Below are 20,796 nucleotides of genomic sequence, written 5' to 3' on the forward strand. Positions count from 1 at the left end.
TTAAGATTTTTATTTAAAAATAAAATTATTTTTATATCTTAATTAAATAAAAACCAGACGAGGTTAGTGCTACCAACTTTTTAAGTTTGGGCCACGCAAATTACAACAAACACCTTCACACCCTAACATGTTTATCTATACTTTTGGACCAACGACAATTGCCCACAAAATATGTGTTAGCCTAATTTTGATTTTAGGTTTCTGAAAGTAACTTTGGATATTCTGATGACAAGTGACTTATGTAATCGCCCAACAGTGTAAAAACTCTTTATATTTTTTCTCAAAAGTAATTAATTTTTTTTTATTGTTTTACTTGAACTATCAAAATATATCAAAAAGGTCTTTAATTGTTAAAGTTGATCGCTCCTAATTTTTTTCAGTTAAAATCACCATATGTCACAATCATGGCGTGATATGTGGCAAAAAAAATTATTAAAATTATTAAAATTTAATAAAAATATAAGAAATATTTAATTTTATTAAAATTAAAATACATATACAAATTGTAAAAAATTATAAAATATATAGAAATATATAAAACTTTATAAAGTCATATGAAAATGATAAAAAATGTAAAGAAATATAAAATTCATAAAAGAATTATAAATATTATCATACCAAAAAAGCATTTTATATTTTTTCTATAACATTTATTGATTTTTATTTTTATCATTTTTCGTCACATGTCACGTGTTGCAACACATAATGACTTTAACTAAAAAAAATTCGAGGATCGTTAACTTTAATAGTCAACAGTTAAAGTTAATAATTAAAAAGTCTTTTAATGATTTTTATAATATTTTATATTTTTTACTAATTTTATATTTCTTAAATTTTATTAAAATTTAATAACTTTTATAATTTTTATTAATTTTTGTCACATGTGATGCAATGATTAGACAAATAACTCTAACAATCAATTGTGATCTTTTAATACATTTTAACAATTGAGTACCAAAAAAAAGATTTAATTACTTCTTTTTTTTAATTTTTAAGTCTTTTAATACATTTTAACATTGAATAAAAAAATATAGATTTATTCGTTTCTTTGTTTAAAATTTTGAGGACGTTTTTCACCAGCATAACAGGACTAAAACATTATATCAAGCTACCTAGTGAAATTATAAAATAGCAATGTTCTAAACATAAAGAAAATGCGAATAAAATGCCTGGAATCAAAGATGCCACAGAGGGCGTCGTTTCATTTTAAATGTCAGATACTTTTATTTATTTAAATGACAGAGACGAGCAAACAAACTGCCAAGAACAAGGGGGAGCATAAATTTCTTGCGCAAGACATAACCTTAAAATCGAGTCGACGATGATCAGACCAGACCAAGCCAGTATATAAGTAGGTACTACCCCTCGGCATGTATACTAAATCGAAGCATGGCTCATATAATTTCTCTACTGCTATTCTGTTGAAATTATGAAATTTAAGAAATGAATAGAAGCATCCAAGGGGTACATAGATAAAGCATCAACTCGCTCTTCACAACTACTAAAGCACCTTGAATGACCAGCTTCATTAACATTACCTGACAAAAAAATAAAACAACTGTACATCAACTGACATTATATTTATATCGCACATCAAATACTAGAACATTCCGGAAAACGAGCAATGCATTTACTCTAAAACTGGTCATGTGGGTAGTTGCTCACCATTTGTTATCACCTTTGGGCTAAAACAAAAAACACCCTCAATAAATCACCGGCAGTAAATAGCCTGATCAATATGAGGAGGGATTTGCTTAATTTCGGTCCCAAGTTCTTGTTCAATCCTATACCTGTTAGAGAAGATCATATGACATTGCAATGAATGAGGAGAACCTCAACGTATGTAGTGGTATAGTTTCAAAAGGTTAGAGAAGCAGAAATATACAAGTTAAAGCGGTCCTCGTAAGTGATCAAATTCACTGCTAATCCAAGATGACCAAACCTTCCCGATCGACCAACCTGTACAGTAAGAGGATTGGCAAATTTAAAAAAAAAAAAAGAGATAAATATTGCAAGCTTGAAAGAGCGAAAATAGGTTGATCAACATACCCTATGAAGGTATGTTTCTGAGTTCTTGGGGAAGTCGAAGTTTATAACAACATTCACAGCTTGGATATCTATACCCCTTGTGAAAAGATCTGCAACAAGTAGAAAGACATCATTAGGAACTTATTATTCATATATTGAATGCCAAAGAATGCTTATGAAGAGAAGAACTCTTTAGTGCACTGGCATCAGTAATTAATTCCAAGGAAACTAAAATTTGAAGTATCTCATATCCCTCGAACACACAGCATGGCACCACATACCAGTACAAACAAGGTTCCTGCATGCACCATTGCGGAAATCATGAAATACTCTGTTACGATGATCCTGAAGCATTTTTGCATGGATATAAAAGCATGAGTAGCCAAGCTCTGTAATTTTCTTCGCCAACAGTTCCACCCGATTCACAGAGTTGCAGAAAATGATTGATTGGTTTATTTGCAGCTGAAGATAAATAAATATCACAACTCATCCAAACAATGCAAAGAAGAGAAAACTTGATAAGGGTTTATATAAGGTCAGTCAAACCTTAGAGAAAAGAGTGTTTAGGCAGTGGACTTTCTGTCTTTCTTCCACAAAGGCATAATATTGTGTAATACCCTTCAGAGTAAGCTCATCCATAAGATTAATAATATAAGGTTTCTTTAGGTATCTGTCTTTAAAGTCCTTAACGGTAACAGGAAATGTGGCAGAAAACATCAAAATTTGACGTTTTGGGGGAAGAAAACGTAGCAGCTGCTCTAGAGAAGGTTGGAACTCTGGAGACAAAAGTTTATCTGCCTGAAAGAAACAGAATCACAAAATCAGATTTTGCAGATCATAAAGTTAAAATCAAGCATAAACAAGACAAGGAAAAGAATTAAATACTTCTCCATTCCACAAGTGTCTTGCTTCCTTTTGCAGACACTTGTAAGAATTATTATAATAATTATTCAATCGCACTTCAGAGTTAGTTCCAAAACTAGCCTTTATATAAAGATAAGAAGTTAAAAAAGAAAAGGGAAATAAGACGACAGAAGATAACCAGAAATGGGGACTCTGGGTCCTAATGAAAGTGAATATAGACAGCAAACTGAGAAATAACCACAACCAACTTCAGAACTTCATAGCATATTGGCTTAATTTTCCAAACAAAGTTGTAATAACATTATTTGTAATAACAAAGAGGAACAAGTATTTGTAATAACATTAAATTCTTTAACAACCCAATAATTATGCAGCCAAAACAGTTGCTAGAATATGGACCTTTGAAAAGAAACCAGGAAACTGTAAAATCAAGATAAACAGTATTAATAATTGCCCTGCTAGTTCAATTTTAGCAAATATTTCCAAACTGTAAACCTGAGGTGACCAGAACCCACTCCGCATCCCACCCAAACAAAAATGACACAAACCATAAATTACCATGAAAGTTCTTTCCTCCATATCTATCAAAAATAATTCTAACAACATCATGTTCTCTCAAGTTTAACTCAAAAGGAAAAAACATCAAACTAAAAAAAAGATACAGAGAGAAACCATCCAATAATTACCTCATCCATGATAAGCATTGAACAATTTTTCAAAATGCAAACACCCTTTTTAGCAAGGTCTAGTATTCTGCCAGGGGTTCCAACCAGTAAATGGACCGGTTGATACAATCGCATAATATCATCCTTGAGACTGGTACCTCCTGTTGTGACCATAACTTGAATTTGTAAATGCTTCCCCAGTTCCTTACAAACTTGTGATGTCTGAAGAGCAAGTTCTCGCGTTGGAAGAAGTATAACAACTGTGCAAAAAATAAACATTTGGTAAAAGCAAGAAACTAACCAGATGATTAGTGTAAATAAAAAAACCTGGTGTACTAATAACTTAATGAAATAGAGAAGGGAATATGAAATTAAATCATATTTCAAATTGCAGCAAAAGGGTCAACAAAGAACTTAATTTGGCAGGTTTCAGAAAGATGAGTGAAAATTTCTGCTTGGACTGATGGAAAAAGTTGCAACAACTTACAAATGGACGACTTAATGCACATGTTTAAGGAACTGCTACAAAGGTTTGACCGTCAGTCAACTAAGTCCGTCCATGCCAAAGCCCATAATTCAAATATCAGTTAAAAGAAATGAAACAAATGACACTCACACTTCTCCAATATCAGATTGACAAGCAGATCAAACAACTAGAAGAACAATAAATAATTGAAATGGCCTAAGAATCCTACTTTCAGTACCCACAGCCATTTTATTGGGCTTGAATTAGTAACACAAACACACACAATCAAGAAAATAAAAGTAGATGAAATCTAACCTTGAATAACATTGTTATCTTGGTCAATTTTTTCCAATGCAGGAATGCAAAATGCTGCAGTTTTCCCAGTTCCATTTTTGGCTCTAGCAAGAATATCACTTCCAGTTAAAGCAATGGGAATACTCTCTTCCTGAATAGGAGATGGTCTTTCAAATCCCTTCTCATATATTCCCATAAGAAGTTCACGTTTCAGAAAGTAGTCTTCAAATTCATTTCCTTTGGTAGCTGTCACATCCTGGCACAAATTTAATAGGCAGATCAGTATTTAAGCATCAAAATTAAAATTTTAAAACATATCAGAGAAACAAGATGGAGTGCTACCGAGGATAAAGTAATGCAATTGCAAGCCTAAAAATGGCCCTTTGTTCAGAAGGCCTCAACATCAAGGAACTAGGTATCAGTGTCCTTAAGTTATAAACTTTGGAAACTGTCCATTTAAAATCATATACCCTATAGGAAATTAAATGAGTAATTCACCTGCATTGCCTAAATAACATAAGCCAGAAATTTTTCCTTCAAGAATTTTCATAGTTTAACGAAGGTATGGCAATTATATAAAGCGAAATAAACAAAACCAATGCTACAATTTCTTTAACCATAACTGGTAAAAGCAGAAACTTCAAGGAATTTTTAAAACGATAGATAAGCTATGCAATATTATTAAAAAGGTTGTATTAACTTCAATATCTACTCGATTAATATCATTAACAAAAATACCTCCGTTTTGTAGCGTGTATCTGATGGTGGTAGCTTTAGCCTTGCCTTCCAATCTTGTGAACTGAAAGATGAAAAAGAATGTAAAACCGTGCACAATTCAATATGCAATACATAAAAGAAAATTCAATAAAAAAAATCAATAACTGTAAACATTGCACAAGAAATTTAATTTATGAAAAAAAAATTATGAACACTCAATACGTAACATATACAAGAAAATTCAATAAAAATTAATCACAAATGCAATTAACAAGAAGAAAGGAGAAGAAACAAAAAAGAACCTTGAGTCGACGGCTTCAGATTGTACGGTCTTCTCGACCTCATCGGCGACAGTGGAGTCATTTCCGCCGGGCAATTGGTTTCGTCTGAGCCACTGCTGTTGATGTTGATGTTGTTGCTGTTGCAGATGATGATGTTGCTGTTGTTGAAAATGATGATGATTCTGCACCAAATTTCTCTGCGCATACTGCGGTTGCTCCGGCCTCGATTGGAAGCTAGGGTTCGCGTTCGCTCCGCGGCCACGGCCGAGCACCGGTGGATACCTCCCTCTATTATTCATAGCACGGCCCTAAACTCCCAAAAAAACAAACAAATTCTAAAACCTAGGAAAAAAAAACAGAAATCTATATATACAACCGCAAAAAAGGAAGTTAAAGAGTGGAGTTTCTTCCAATGGGTTAACGCCGTAAATAGTGGCAAAACCGAGGGTCGTCCTACGTAACAACGCTGCTAGGGTTGGTTAGATGAAGAAAAAAGAAAAACCGGTTAGATGGGAAATTTGAAATGAAAATGGTGGGTGCTGCTGCGCCGATCTATTGAGAAAATAACAATACAAAAAAAAAAAAAATATATATATATATATATGAGAGGGTTTTTGAAGAAATGGATGATTTTAGATTTCTTTTCTTTTCTGTTTTTGTTTATGGGAGAAAATTTCAGATTTTAAATATCGTTTTATTAAAAGGACAGAGTTAATTTAGAGTTATTCATCTCTACTTTTTAAATCTAATGTCATTTAATATATAAATTTAATTTTTTCATATTTATAAATTATTAATTTCATTTCATTTTACACTCATCTATATTTTTATATTTAATATTTTAGATTGCTTTTATTAAAATTTTAAATTTTGATAATTTAATCTATGTTTTAATTTTTATATAATATTGTATTATTATCTATTTAATTTATGCTATATAAATTATATAATATATCAAAATAAAATAAAATATATTACGAAAGTATAAAATGAATAAGTTAAATCAAGTTCATAACTTAAATGTTGAAATATAAGTTCAAGTCATATGTTAAATGGACTTATTTTTTTCTAAACTTATTTTTTTGAGCTTCATACTTTTAACTAACCTATTTGCGAATCCTGAGCAAATAGTCTAATTCATAAACAATCTTACCAATTTATCTTTGATCCATCGATAGTTTAAGCTTATTTATTATTGGACTTGTGATTTGTCACACCAAGCACTTTAAAAAATATTATGGGTCACCTATAGGGGTGAAGCCATAAAATTTTTGAGGGGCGAAATTAAATTGTATGTATTTACGATAGTAAAATTATAATTTTACTATTTTAATAGTTTATATCTTTATAATTTTTAAATGATTAAATCAAATTTTTATCACTTTTGGAGGGGCCAAGTGCAATTTTACAATTACATTAAAATTTTAAGAGGTCCAAATGAAAATTTTCCATTTTAGGGTGGTCAGGGCCCTGCCAACCCCCGTTGGATTCGCCACTAGTCACCTAACTATGGGTCAATTTTTTTCTGGTCACTCAATTATGATTTTTTTTTTAATTTGGCCACTTAAAAATAGATTTGTTTCTTTTTTGGTCACCTAACTATGCTTTTTTTAAATTGGTCACGCAACTAATCGAGATTGTTTTTTTTGCCCATTTCCATTAATTGCACTAACAGGAGGGTGATGTGGCAATTGAAAATTCGATGTAATAATAAATTTAGATATAATTTTAAAGAAATCAACCCTCAGAATTTACAAATGGTCGCAATTTAATCCTAATTTTAAATTTTTTATTAAATTTAATAGTAAGATTAAATAAATAAATAAAAACAAACCACAACCCACCGTTCCCCCTCTCTTCCCTCTCTACTATTGCTGGTGCTGCAGTAGAAAGCCAAATATGGCTTTTTTACTTGAATAATGTAAAAAAAATTAAATACCAAAATGGTATGTCAGTAGGATTAAATATCAAAATGGTATGTCAGTAGGGATGGTGTCTATCTCATAGGCGACACCACCATTTTTTTTCTAAAATTTATTTTTTTATTTTTTTAAAAAAATTTATTTTATTAGTGGTGCCTCTTTCATAAGCGGCACCACATTCGTATACAATTTTCGGGTCTGGTATGCGCCCGTATATAAATACGAAATTGGTATATAGGGGTGGTGCCTATCTGATAGACGGCACCAATGACCCCTATCTAATAGGCGGCACTGGTGACTCTTATTTGATAGGCAGCACCAGTGAAGTAATTTTGGGGTTCTATTTAATTGTCCCGATGAAGAAGAGAATTAAGCTTTAAAAATAGCAGAAGAGAAGGAAGAAGAAAGGGAGAAGAAAAAAGAAGGATAAGGTATTTTTGTTTTTTTGTTTTTAAATAGAATGGATTGTGATGAGGATAAATTATTTTGTTAGTATTGTGTAGTTTGTTATTGTTATTTTTATCTTTGTTTTTAATCTATTTTAAAGTTATTTTGATAGTAACTATTATAAATTATCTGTTTAGTTTAATGTTTATTGTGATTTGTTAGGTTATGAATGTAATTTTTATTAATTTTTAATTTATTTTAAAGTTATTTTGTTAGTAAGTTTTGTGATTAGGTTAATTGTTTGTTTAGGGTTTAGGGTTTATTGTGATTTGTTAAGTTATTAATGTAATCTTTTAATATTTTTAATTTATTTGAAAGTTATTTTGTTAGTAACTATTATGAATTAATTATTAGTTAGTGATGAGACTAGAGAAAAATAGATAAAAACTGAAAATAAAAAAAAAATTATTTTCTGTCATAGATATTGGTAGAAATGACAATAAATTTGATATTGTCTGATGAGATAACAACTTCAGCACAAAGGGAGAAAGTTGATAAGATGATTAGAGAAATGTAAGATTACAGAATGAAACCCGAAGAAGACATCATTCAACACTTTATTACCGTAAATCAAAAGATGCAAGTGTTATGGAAGGGTCATGAACTAATTAGAAAGAATAAAGTGCAATACTTGAGCCTTAGAGAGACATTAATAGAACTGGAGCATCAAATCATTTTAGACGAACTTTGGCAGACATTGGTACCACAAACCTATTGAAATATAGTTATATACTTCGTGAAATTTATAATCTCTTATGGAGCAAGGAAAATAATGAGACAAAGTGTAGGTTCGTGAAAGTTGACTCGGAAGCAAAATGTCTTTGACATGCCATGGATGGATAAATTAGTTGTTAAGAAATTACCAAGAGAATTTATAAATTCCATACCCGTTATAAAGATTGAAGAGGAAGAAGATCTTGAGGAATTTTCAAATTGGATTGTAGAAGATGAATTTAAAGAGAATTCAGAATTTAATATAGAAAATTTCCCGGAGGAAGATACAAAATCGGAGATGGAAGAAAACGTAGAAATGAGTTTTAAATGTTAGAGAGTGGAGAAAATGAGTAAATATGATTGTACATGTACGAAATGATAACTGAAAAAGTCTGAGCTTAAGAATGAAAAAAATTGCATATTGATATAATTTTGGTCTCTTTTTAATCATTAAATTTTTTATGTAAGTATTTTTTTGTTGTTTGAAATTGTTTTGAGAATTTTTATTTCTTTTTTAACAGAGTTAGTATTGAAGATGGAAAATCAGTTTTTCGTATGTGTTTATTTCAATGGAGTAATTTTGACAACAACCCTTGGATGTATATTTGAATATCGCCAACAAATAGTAATGAGATTTAATAGAAATGTCTCGTTTAATGATATGAAGGAAAGGATTAGTGCAAAAATTGTTAGACATTATGGGAGAAGGATCTCGAAACTTTTCTACAAGTTTCTAGTTTCGACAGATCCCATCAAATTCACTGAAATGGAACTTATGGACGGTGAAGACGTGAAGACAATGGTCGCTCTTTATTGTGGGAATCTAAGCGACCAAAATGCACCGATTCAGTTATTTGCTGAGTTAGCTGGTGTAGTGCCAACTGAAGATCTCACTCCATTAGGTGAAGAACATGGAGCTCAAGAGCTATGTATGGTGGTTCTGATATTGTACGTTGATAGTCAATTGATTGTACGCGGGATCGCCATCGATCTTAGTGCTGCACCCGAGACTAATGTGGTTGGTGATAATGGATACGATAGTAGTGATAATGGATACGATAGTAATGATCCTTCTAATCACGAGGTCGATAGTGATAGTGATCTTGATGTGGACGAGGTCCCAGATGATATTGACGACGAAGGTATGAATGACAATGGAAACGTTAACGCGTCTTCAGTTAGGAACCAGATTTGACGTATTGTGATACACAATAATCTTGGGGCACATATATTGCTGATAGACCCTGATGCGGTGCACATAGCGGAGTTTTCGGGTTACCTTAATATGCTACCTGCTCATCGGTTGGCCGTATATTCCGATCTTGAGGAGTTGTTCGTGGGCTAAAGATTCGAAAGTAAGGAAGATTGCGTATTTTCCATTAAACGGTATAGCATGAATATATTAGTGGACTACAAAGTCGCCGTGTCTAAACTGACATTATATATTAAGGAGTGTTAGAGGTTGGTGAAAGGCTGCAATTGGCAGGTATGAGCCGCATTTATCCAGAAGTCATAGATGTGAGAAATACGAAAATTTGTTGGGTCTCACACATGCACTTCAACATGTATGACAGAAGATCATCGAAAAATTGATTTCCAAAACTATCTATACGTGCATCATGCCAATGGTAAAGGACATGCCGATGAGTAAAGTTTCGGTACTGATTGCCAAAATGCAGGTACGATTCCAGTATCGAGTATAATACCAGAAGGCATGGATAGCTAAACAGATGGCAATAGAGCAATTGCATAGAAATTTCGATGCAGCGTACAATGAGCTATAGGCATGGATAACTACTATGCAGGAGCACGTACCAGAGACTATTATTGAGTTGCAGACACGATCTTATTACGGTCTGAATGACCAACTACAACTGGGAAAAAGAATTTTTCAACAGATGTTCTGGACGTTTGATCCATGCATGTGCACATTTCTCCACTACAGGCCGTTTGTGCAAGTAGATAGGACCTGACTATATGGCAAATATATACAGATCCTGCTTCTTGCGATTGCTCAAAACGGGAACAAGAACATGCTCCCGATAGCGTTTTCTATCGTGGATAATGAGAACATGAAATTGTGGGAATTTTTTTTTATGAACCTGAGGAGGTATGTTATTAGTAACAGTAATATTTGCATCATCTCTGATAGAAGGAAATGATTAATTGTCACCATTAGGCATTCAGTGTGCCATAGAGATCCGTTTATTGCATCCGGCACATTGCGACTAACTTTCACTGAGATTATAAGAATGTAGACTAGCAGAAACAAATTGTGAGAATATGTAAATGATAAACTTATCTTTTCAATATATGTTTTAATGTTTTAGGGCGAGACTGTAACTTATATTTTCTTAATACATACAAATCGTACGAGCTAGAGCCACACATTTTCCGACAAAAGATAACTCAACTTAAAAGTGACATGGAGAGTCAAACGAACACACCTTTCCAACAGTAGTTGGGTATCATGGAGCCGTGCCAATAGACTCAAAGTTTCGACAGGGGCTTTCACTATGGTCATATGACCACCAACTTGGCGGAGGAGGTTAACTCCGTGTTGATGAAAACATGAAATCTTTCGACTTCATCTGTCTTCTCAGTTATGTTCTACAGGTTGGCTAACTTGATGCCAAGAATGGGGCAGCAACAAGTCAACCAGATGGAGGCAAGACACGTGTTTGTCGAAGATGTCAGAGATGCAATGGTTGTAAACTTTCGGATGGTGAGGTCGATGAATGTAGAAGTATATTCACGATGTCTTGAAACATTTTGAGTTACGGAGACCATCGATCGTCGACCCGATATACCACCTAGGTCCTACGGAGTTGATCTAAAAAATAAACGGTGCCATTGCAGGAGTTTCTAAACACTTTGTTATCTATACACATGTCGTGGTAATTTGTGCTAAAGTCTCGCTCAATGTTGAACAAATTATCGATGAGGTGTACACCCTCGAGCACATGTTACGTGTCTAAGAGAACGAGTTTCTCGTCCCACCTGACCTATCTACATGGGAGGTGCCTCCGATGACTTTCGAGTTTGTCCTAGACAAAGGGTTGCATAGGAATCCGAAAGATCGTTTGCAATCATCCAAAATCCATAATGAAATGGAAATTAGGAATAAATCTGATGGGAAGCTATGTGGCGTATGCAGATTAGCTAGTCATAATCAGAATAAATGCCTGCACCGAAACTACCATATTGGATAATCATCGCGATCGGGTAGGAATTGAGCTAATGTACTCTAATGTTACAATGAATCTAATTTAAATTACAAAGTTTGTTTTAGGTTTTAATGTTGCAATGAATCTTAATTAAATAAATACAAAGTTTGTCTAAATTTTGGTGTAATTAATCTAATTTGGATTACAAAGTTAGTCTAAATTTTGTTGCATTTATATTTTTGTAGAATTAAATAAATAAAAACTTGACTATTTAAATTACAAAACCCCCTAAAATTGATGGTTTAATGGTGTGATTCTAGGGGTATATTTTTGTGGAGGTCGACGTTCATATTATGGGTGATTGCGGCAATTAACGTTCTATTCACTCGTACGTGGGGGTGTACGAAACATAAATGAAAAATCATATGCCTCAAACGTCATTGATGAACTTAAGCTGGAAGAGTGGAGTACTGGGATGGATATTGGCCGGAAGGAGTAGAGTACTGCAGTGGTAGTGGGCTGAAGATATCAAACTCTGAATGATATCTATGGCTTGACGAGCCCAGGAAATAGTCATTGCCTCCCAAGTCTAGATGATAAGAACTATCCCCAGAGTGTAGCTCTGGCTCCGGCTCTGGCTCGGGTGCAGGAGGCGGATATAGAAGGGGATGAGAGGGTTGCCCAAGTTGCGTCATGTGCGAGGGGACTACCATCAGCTGCCCACCAAACAAATATGATTTCCCCATCTCAAAGTACCACTGTATGTATTCTAATGAGGGCTGCAGATCCAAAGCACGATCCATTTGAGGTTTCCGCCCCAATTGGTTGTTCTACATTGTAATATATTCTCCATGCACTTTCGCTCAATCATTTTCATGTTTCCCCCTCTTGTTAATCTCGTGGATGTTCTCTAACTGTACTGGCAGTATCAAGATATAATATACGCAAATAAACTGCCGGATTACTCGATCACCATGGTACCACTCTACTATTTGGAAATTGATAATGGGTGCATTAATGCACCATAGGTTTGAGTGGACGTGGGTAGACGAGGGAATAACCGCCATAATTTTTGGGACAAAATAGGGCATCCAGATGAACTGCATAATTAATAACATGATTATATTAACGCAGGTCGAGTAAGATAAAATAATAAAATGTCATAAATATTGGAAAAACTTACCCCTTCTCCAGCATGATTCTCAATCATCAGACGGTATACTGATATCGTGTATGACCTCTCAATACCCGGATTAGTGCTCCATCTACGAAAACAAATTGTTAGACTAATATCATCCGAAAAAAATATCAACTAACTGTTATAATGAGTAAAAATTCATCACCCATTCACAAGTGGAAATACATATGATTGGTGACTAATCGATGCCAAGAATGGCATCCGGTAAAGCGCCCAAGACTGCAACAATATAAGACATCCGCTTATGTCCACCACAGAAAGATTTGTCATCCGACAAGGTTTGCGATACAACATAGCTAACATTTCGGACCCCCAACTGTATGAACGGATGTTCTGCAAATCAGATAATAGGGGTAAGTATATCAAGTGGACCTTGTTTCTAACTCCCTTTACCCGTAACCGAAGCCGAAACAAGGTACGAGGCATTACCGGACTTACATCGAAACATTTAGTCACTTTTCACAACATAAACTTGCATACAATTTAAAACTTTTATACATTCATCGACATTGTCCCTTATAAGGTTCTATGATACCTTATTCAAGCCTCATTGATACCAAATCTAACAACATCAAAAGCATGCTTCATGCATCACAATTCAACAACAAAACCACATACCAAAATATGCCATCACATAGGCATTATATATACATCACAATACAAGGGCCAACTTCATCTTTCAGAGCCAAATACAATGGCCACCACATTTACAAGCCAAAATATATCATATGGCACTAGCCTATAGATGCCATATACCAATATATACATAACTTCAAAAGTACTAAAATGTTGGTTGATAGTGCGATGACGTTTCCCTACGATCTTCGAATCCGAGTTAGCTTCGATGATCTATAAAATAGTGGAAAGATAAACACAGTAACCTTAAAAAGCTTAGTAAGTCATATACAAGTAAAACATCACATGCATCAATATTACTTCCACCAATTAAACAAATTATGAATAAACATACACAATGTACATTCAAGCTCACAAACCTTTCTCATATTACACATCTTCAATACCATATTTGAATTCATCAAATACCTTACTTTCCGTTACCCATATAAGTCTCTATGTACTGGTGTCACTTCATTTACTTACACATTCTTCCTTGACTTAACTTTGCCCGTTGAACCATTCGGAATTGTCAAGGATACTCGGTAAACACATATCAATGCCACTGTCCCACACAGGGTCTTATACGAAATCGATTAACGATGCTGATGTCCCACACATGGTCTTATACGTAATCATAATACAACGCCACTGCCCCACACAGGGTCTTACATGTAATCATATATCGGTAACCTAATGTCATGACATTTGTATCCTGTACTATTCCTAAGGTTCGTACGAGGATTTCGGATGTCTTAACTTTGTCAATTCTTGCTCATATTTGATCTCTTGACATTCATGGCAATTCAATAGCAATGTAACACAATTATATGAATGTAACAACATTTATTTGCATATAGACTTACCTCGTAGTCGGAATAACGAGTAGGGTCTACTATTCGATAACTTTTGTTTTCTCTCGATCTAAATCTGATTTCGTTTGTTCTTAATCTAATTACAATCAAAATTAACTCATTCAATCACTTACATTCAAATTCACTCAAAAACACTTAAATGGACATTTTGCACTTTAGCCTTTAAAGTTTCACATTTCTTATAATTTAGTCCTTATTTCAAAACAACACAAAATACACAAAATTCACTTTAGCCCATGCTTAGCCAAATTTTATTTAGCTTCCTAGCAGCCCAATAATCACATTTATTTCACATTTCAACCACACATTTTCAACATTTCTCAATTTAATCCCTAATAGGTATTTTTACCAAAAATCACTTAACAAAACTTGTATATTAAACACCAAGCTTTCATTTTTCATCATTAACCATTCAAGAACACAAACACTCATCAATGGCATATCACACAATCATGGACACTTTCAAAAATTAAGACATTGGCTAGCTAGAACACGAAGAAACGATCCAAAAAACGTAAAAATTATCAAAAATCGAACACAAATCATACCTCAAATTAGCCACCAAAGTGTCGAATGTATAAAAGTTTCAAACCCTATTTCTTTTGCTGCTTTTCAGATATGCATAAGAAATAAAATGACTTCTTTTTTTACTTTGTTTTATTTATTTTACTCTAATTTATTAATTTACCTATTTACCCTTATTAATACCTTTATAAAATACCTAACACATGCCCATATATGTCAATATCCATTATCAAAGGTCAAATTGACATGCAAGGACCTCCACTTTAAAAGCCAAGGTCAAATAGCACCTTTAGCAAATAGCATGTAACTTTTACATTTTATGCGATTAGGTCTTTTTCGTAATTACACATTCAAACGCTAAAATTACTTCACGAAACTTTCACACATAGCAATTAACATGTTCTAAACACCAAAACTAATATTAAAATAATTTTACGACCTAGGATTTGTGGTCCCAAAACCACTGTTCCGACTAGGGTCTAAATTGGGCTGTTACAACTCTCCCCCCTTAGGACTTTTTGTCCCCGAAAATCTTACTAGTGAATAGGTTCGGGTATTGTTTTCTCATAGTATCCTTGAGTTCCGACGTAACTTCTTCAACCTCATGTCGATGCCATAATACTTTCACTAATGTAATTCTTTTATTTCTCAGCTCTTTGATCTCATTAGCTAGGATTTTAATCGGTTCTTCACTGTACGACATATTTGACTGAATCTCAACCTCTGTCGGAGAAATAACATGTGATGAGTTGGACCGGTATCATCAAAGCATCGATACATGAAACACATTATGTATTTTGTCTAACTCAGACGGTAAGGATAACTGATAAGCCACTGGATCGATCTGCTCAATAATCTCATATGGCCCGATAAATCTCAGACTCAACTTTTCTTTCCGACCGAACCGCAATATATTTTTCCACGGTGATACTTTTAAAAACACTTTATGCCCGGTCTGAAACTCAATGTCTTTCCGTTTCAAGTCTGCGTACGATTTTTGACGATCTAACGCAGCTTTCAAACTTTCACGGATTACTTTCACTTTTTCTTCAGTCTCTTGGATCACATCAACCCCGTGAATCTTATTCTCGCTAAGTTCAGTCTAATACAATGGAGTTCGACATTTACGACCATATAAAGCCTAGTACGGTGCCATTTTAATACTCGACTGAAAGCTATTGTTATAAGCAAATTTAATCAATGACAAATACTTTTCCTACGTACTTTCAAACTCAAGAATGCAACAATGTAACATATCCTCGAGTATCTGAATAACTCGCTCGGATTGACCATCCATCTGTGGGTGAAATGTCGTACTGAAGTGTAACTTTGTACCCAGTGCATCTTGCAATTTCTTCCAAAACCTCGATGTGAACCTCAGATCTTTATCCTAAACAATAAAAATAGGTACCCGTTCAATCTCACTATCTTGAAAATATACAGCTCAGCAAGCTTATCAAGAGAGAAATCCATACGTACAGGAATGAAATGAGTTGCATTTGTTAATCGATCAACAACAACCCATATTACATTATTCTTTCTCGGAGATAGGGGCAAACCCGTTACAAAATCCATAGTCACTCCATCTCATTTCCACTAGGGAATCATAATTGGTTGCAACAAACCTGACGGTACTTGATGCTCGGCCTTTACTTGCTGACAAATCAAACATTTCGAGACAAATTCTGAAATATCACGTTTCATACCACACCACTAATAAAGCTGTTTCAGATCATTATACATTTTTGTACTTCCCGGATGAACAGATAAATGACTATTGTGTGCTTCGTTCAAAATCATTTGTATCAACTCTAAATTTCTTGGAACACATATTTGGCCTCTGAATCTCAAACATTCATCCGAATCAACTTGAAACTCTAAATCAGGGTTTGAATCATATTAAGCTCGTCTGGCTAACATCTCATTATTGACTTTTTGAACTTCACAAATTTGCTATAAAAAAATGGTCTTACTTTCAACTCCGCTACAATCGAACCGTCATCAGATAAGGCCAACTGAGTATTCATTGCACGCAAGGCAAAAAAAGATTTCTGACTTAATGCATCGCCCGCGACATTTGCTTTTCCCGGATGATAATCAATTACTACCTCGTAATCCTTTAACAATTCAAACCATCTCTGTTGCCATAGATTCAAATCTTTCTGAGTCATCAAATACTTCAAACTCTTATAATCTGAATAAACATGACATTTCTCACCGAACAAATAATGACGCCAAATCTTTAATGCAAACACAATAACTGCCAGCTCTAAATCATGCGTTGGATAATTCTTTTCATGTGGCTTCAACTGTCTCGAGGCATCAGCTATGACTTTGCCTTCCTGCATCAATATGCAACGCAAACCATTCAACGATGCATCACTATAGATCACAAATTCTTTACCTGTTTCTGGCTGAACTAATACTGGAGCTTCGTTCAAAAGAACTTTCAACTGATCAAAACTTTTCTGACATTTCTCAGACCATTCAAACTTTACGTCTTTCTGAAGCAGTTTCGTTAACAGAGTCACATTCATTGAAAAACCTTTCACAAATCATCTATAATAGTCGACTAGTCCCAGAAAATTGTGGACTTCAGAAACATTTCTCGGAGTCTTCCAATCCATTATTGCAGAAATTTTATTCGAATTGACTCGAATACCCGATACTGACACAACATGCCCCAGAAAACCAACCTCGTGCAACCAGAATTCACATTTACTAAACTTTGCATACAACTGTTTATCACGCAGAGTTTGTAACACAATTCTTAAGTGCTCGGCGTGTTCAGTTTCATCTTTTGAATAAATCAAAATATCATCTATGAACACAATAACAAATCAATCTAGATATGGTCTAAAGATCTAATTCATCAAATCCATCAATATAGTAGGTGCTTTCATTAATCCGAAAGGCATATCGGAGTTTTTGGCACATCGGAGTTTTTGACTCTCAACTGGTAATAACTCAATCTCAAATATATATTTGAAAACACTGTAGCCCTTTTCAATTGATCAAAAAATAATCTATTCTGGGCAAAGGATACTTATTCTTGATGGTCACTTTGTTGAGTTGTTAGTAGTCTATACACATTCTCATCGTACCATCTTTCTTTTTCACAAACAAAATAGGAGCACCCCAAGGCGAGAAACTCAGACGTGCAAATCCTCTATCGGTTAACTCTTGCAACTAAAATTTCAATTCTTTTAACTCTGTCGGAGCCATTCTGTATGGAGATATCAATATCGGCGTAGTCCCTAGCACTAGTTCAATGCCAAACTTAACCTCACGAATTGGTGGTAATACCGGTAACTCTTCAGGAAACACATTCGGATACTCACTCACAACTGGCACCGATCCAATCTTCTTTTCAATCACTTTCATATATAACACATAAGCAAAATAAGCTTCGCAACCCTTTTTCACATATTTCTGAGCTAGCATCGATGAAATCACTGCCAGTAAACCTTTCAAATCATCTGACTCAATTCGGATAATCTCATTATCCTGACACCTCAAATGAATCATCTTTCATTTACAGTTCACAACGGCATCATGTAGTGTTAGCCAATCCATACCCAGAATTATATCAAATTCATCAAACGTTAACAACATTAGATTGGCCGGAAAACAACAATCTCTAATCATCAATGGATAGTTCTTGCACACCTTATCAACCAACACACACTTGCCTAAGGGGTTCGATACTCTAATTACAAATTCAATAGACTCTATAGGCAAAGTCTTACTGGATACTAAATTCACACATACATACGAATGAGTTGATCCAGGATCTATCAATACAATAACTTTAGTATTATAAAGAGTAAAAGTATCGGTAATAACGTCTGGTGATACTGCATCTTCCCGTGCACGAATAGCATAAGCTCAGGCAAGTGCTCGAGCCTTAGATCTCAAAGTAGAATCTCTAGCTGCTCTTTGGCTACTGCTCACATTTCCCATGTTTTTTGGGTGGTCTACTTCTAGCCGTAGTGTTACTCGGCTTCGTGCTCTGGACATTATCTTTTTCAGCTAACTCTGGCAGTCTTTGATAAAATGATCTAATGATCCACATTTAAAACAAGCCCATTCTTTGAATCGATAAGCACCAAAATATCTGTTTCCACAATATTTGCACTCGGATCGATTCTGTCTCACACTACCAACACTAGCAACCGATATAGCTTGAGCTCTAGAACCCGTTGGTTGTCTTTCATGATCTCTATTTGAACGTCCTATAGATGCATTGGAACGATTAAACGAGTCTCGAAATTTCTTTGTTGCATATTGAAAAAACTTACTAGTCGATCTCTTTCTCGAATCTCTAGCCTTGAAATCAGCTTTTCGCTTTTCTTTGTTGAGTCCCTCGGCTTTACAAGCCCTTTCAACTAAAACAACAAATTCTTTGATTTTAAGAATCCCAACCAATAGTTTTATATCTTTATTCAGTCCGTTCACAAATCTTTTGCACATGATTTCTTCAGTGGCCACATATTCCTAAGCATATCTACTTAAGTGTACGAATTCTCTTTTGTATTTGGCAACGGTCATCCGACCTTATTTCAACTCTAAAAACTCCTTATGTTTTTCATCAAGGAATAACTGACTTATATACTTTTTATGGAACTCCGATTGGAAAAATTCCCATGTGACTCGTTCTCTCGGTACTACCGATATCAAGGTCTTCCACCAATGATAAGCGTTATCTCTGAGTAAGGACACCACATACTTGATACATTCATCGGGAATACATGACAGTTCCTCAAATACTCGAATTGTATTCTCGAGCCAAAACTCAACTTTCTCAGCATCATTGTCAACTATAGCTCAAAACTATTCAGCCCCATGTTTTCGGATTCTATCAACCGGTGGCTTATTCAATGGTATCGGATCTATTACTTGCAGTGCAATCGGGACTTGCTGGGGAATAGGTGGGGGTAGAGGTTGTTGAGCGGTCGGATTCGTCCGAACGAATTCCGCAAACCACTCATTCAAAGTTTGGAAGAAGACTTGTTTTGCCTCTCCCTCGAAACTACTCATTGTTGGCCTAGAATCGGCTGGTGCTGCTCCTCGAGTGGGAGGAGGCGCATTACTTTCAACATCATCGGGTACCACTCGTTGGGGATCCATTACTATACGAAAACACATTTTAACTTGTCAGAAATCATCACACTATCACAATTTGTATATATAGTATGTATAGCTAAACTCTCACATGCTACGTTAGTCCTAGAATCGACTAAACTATAGCTCTGATACCACTAAATGTAACATCCCTTACCCGTAACCAAAGCTGGAACAGGGTACAAGGCATTACCGGACTTACATCGAAACATTTAGTCACTTTTCACAACATAAACTTACATACAATTTAAAACTTTTATACATTCATCCACATTGTCCCTTATAAGGTTCTACGATACCTTAAAACATGCTTAAAAGGGATTCTAGACTAAACCGATAACTCAAGAAAACTTTACAAAACTTAGAAAATTTTCCTCACTACATGGGTCACACGCCCGTGTGCCTAGGCCGTGTCACTCACAAGGCCAAGAGACACGCCCTTGTTTTAGGCCGTGTGGATACAGGGCATACCTACTGACTTGCATCACATGGCCAAACCACACGCCCATGTGTCTAGCCCGTATGCCTTATACACACTCGTGTCTGGGCTGTTTGCTCGACCGTGCCAAAACTAGCTTACATTCTGTTTCTGACATCAGCAATCCAATAAGGGGCATACGGTCAAGGCACACGTCCATGTCCTCAGCCCGTGTAGCATATTAGATTCCAAAATTAAGGTGTAGACTTCACACGATCAAGGTACAGACCCATATCCCTAAGCTGTGTCTTCTATACGACTAAGACACATGGCTGTGTCTCAGCCTGTGTGGCTACATTGAACCTAAAATAAAATATGTAGGGGACACACGGCCGAAATACATGCCCATGGGGTAGACACACGGCCTAGACACACGCCTGTATGCCTAACCCTGTGGACAACTTAAGGCTATTTTC

At 34.9% G+C, this 20,796-nt stretch overlaps 1 protein-coding gene across 1 annotated transcript; it reads right to left on the bottom strand.

The window, feature by feature from the left end:
- Window positions 1–1,199: 1,199 nt before the first annotated feature.
- Window positions 1,200–6,049, bottom strand: LOC108467409 (DEAD-box ATP-dependent RNA helicase 8). The gene is made up of 10 exons (XM_017768009.2): window positions 5,337–6,049; window positions 5,056–5,116; window positions 4,339–4,573; window positions 3,579–3,817; window positions 2,575–2,826; window positions 2,310–2,490; window positions 2,050–2,138; window positions 1,886–1,959; window positions 1,666–1,790; window positions 1,200–1,538 (listed from the first exon to the last, which is right to left on the bottom strand). The coding sequence occupies exons 1-9, from the start codon at window positions 5,612–5,614 to the stop codon at window positions 1,712–1,714; spliced, it is 1,488 nt and encodes a 495-aa protein (XP_017623498.1). The 5' UTR covers window positions 5,615–6,049; the 3' UTR covers window positions 1,200–1,538; window positions 1,666–1,711.
- Between the last annotated feature and the right edge of the window lie 14,747 nt (window positions 6,050–20,796).

Source organism: Gossypium arboreum, chromosome 8, assembly GCF_025698485.1.
Source record: "Gossypium arboreum isolate Shixiya-1 chromosome 8, ASM2569848v2, whole genome shotgun sequence".
NCBI lineage: Eukaryota > Viridiplantae > Streptophyta > Magnoliopsida > Malvales > Malvaceae > Gossypium > Gossypium arboreum.

Coding starts and splice junctions, on each gene's coding strand:
- LOC108467409 (XM_017768009.2), bottom strand. CDS start 5,614: ATGAATAATAGAGGGAGGTATCCACCGGTGCTCGGCCGTGGCCGCGGA. Junction 2,827..3,578: donor CAATGCTTATCATGGATGAG/GTAATTATTGGA, acceptor TGTTTCTTTCAG/GCAGATAAACTTTTGTCTCC. Junction 1,960..2,049: donor CAGAAACATACCTTCATAGG/GTATGTTGATCA, acceptor CTTACTGTACAG/GTTGGTCGATCGGGAAGGTT.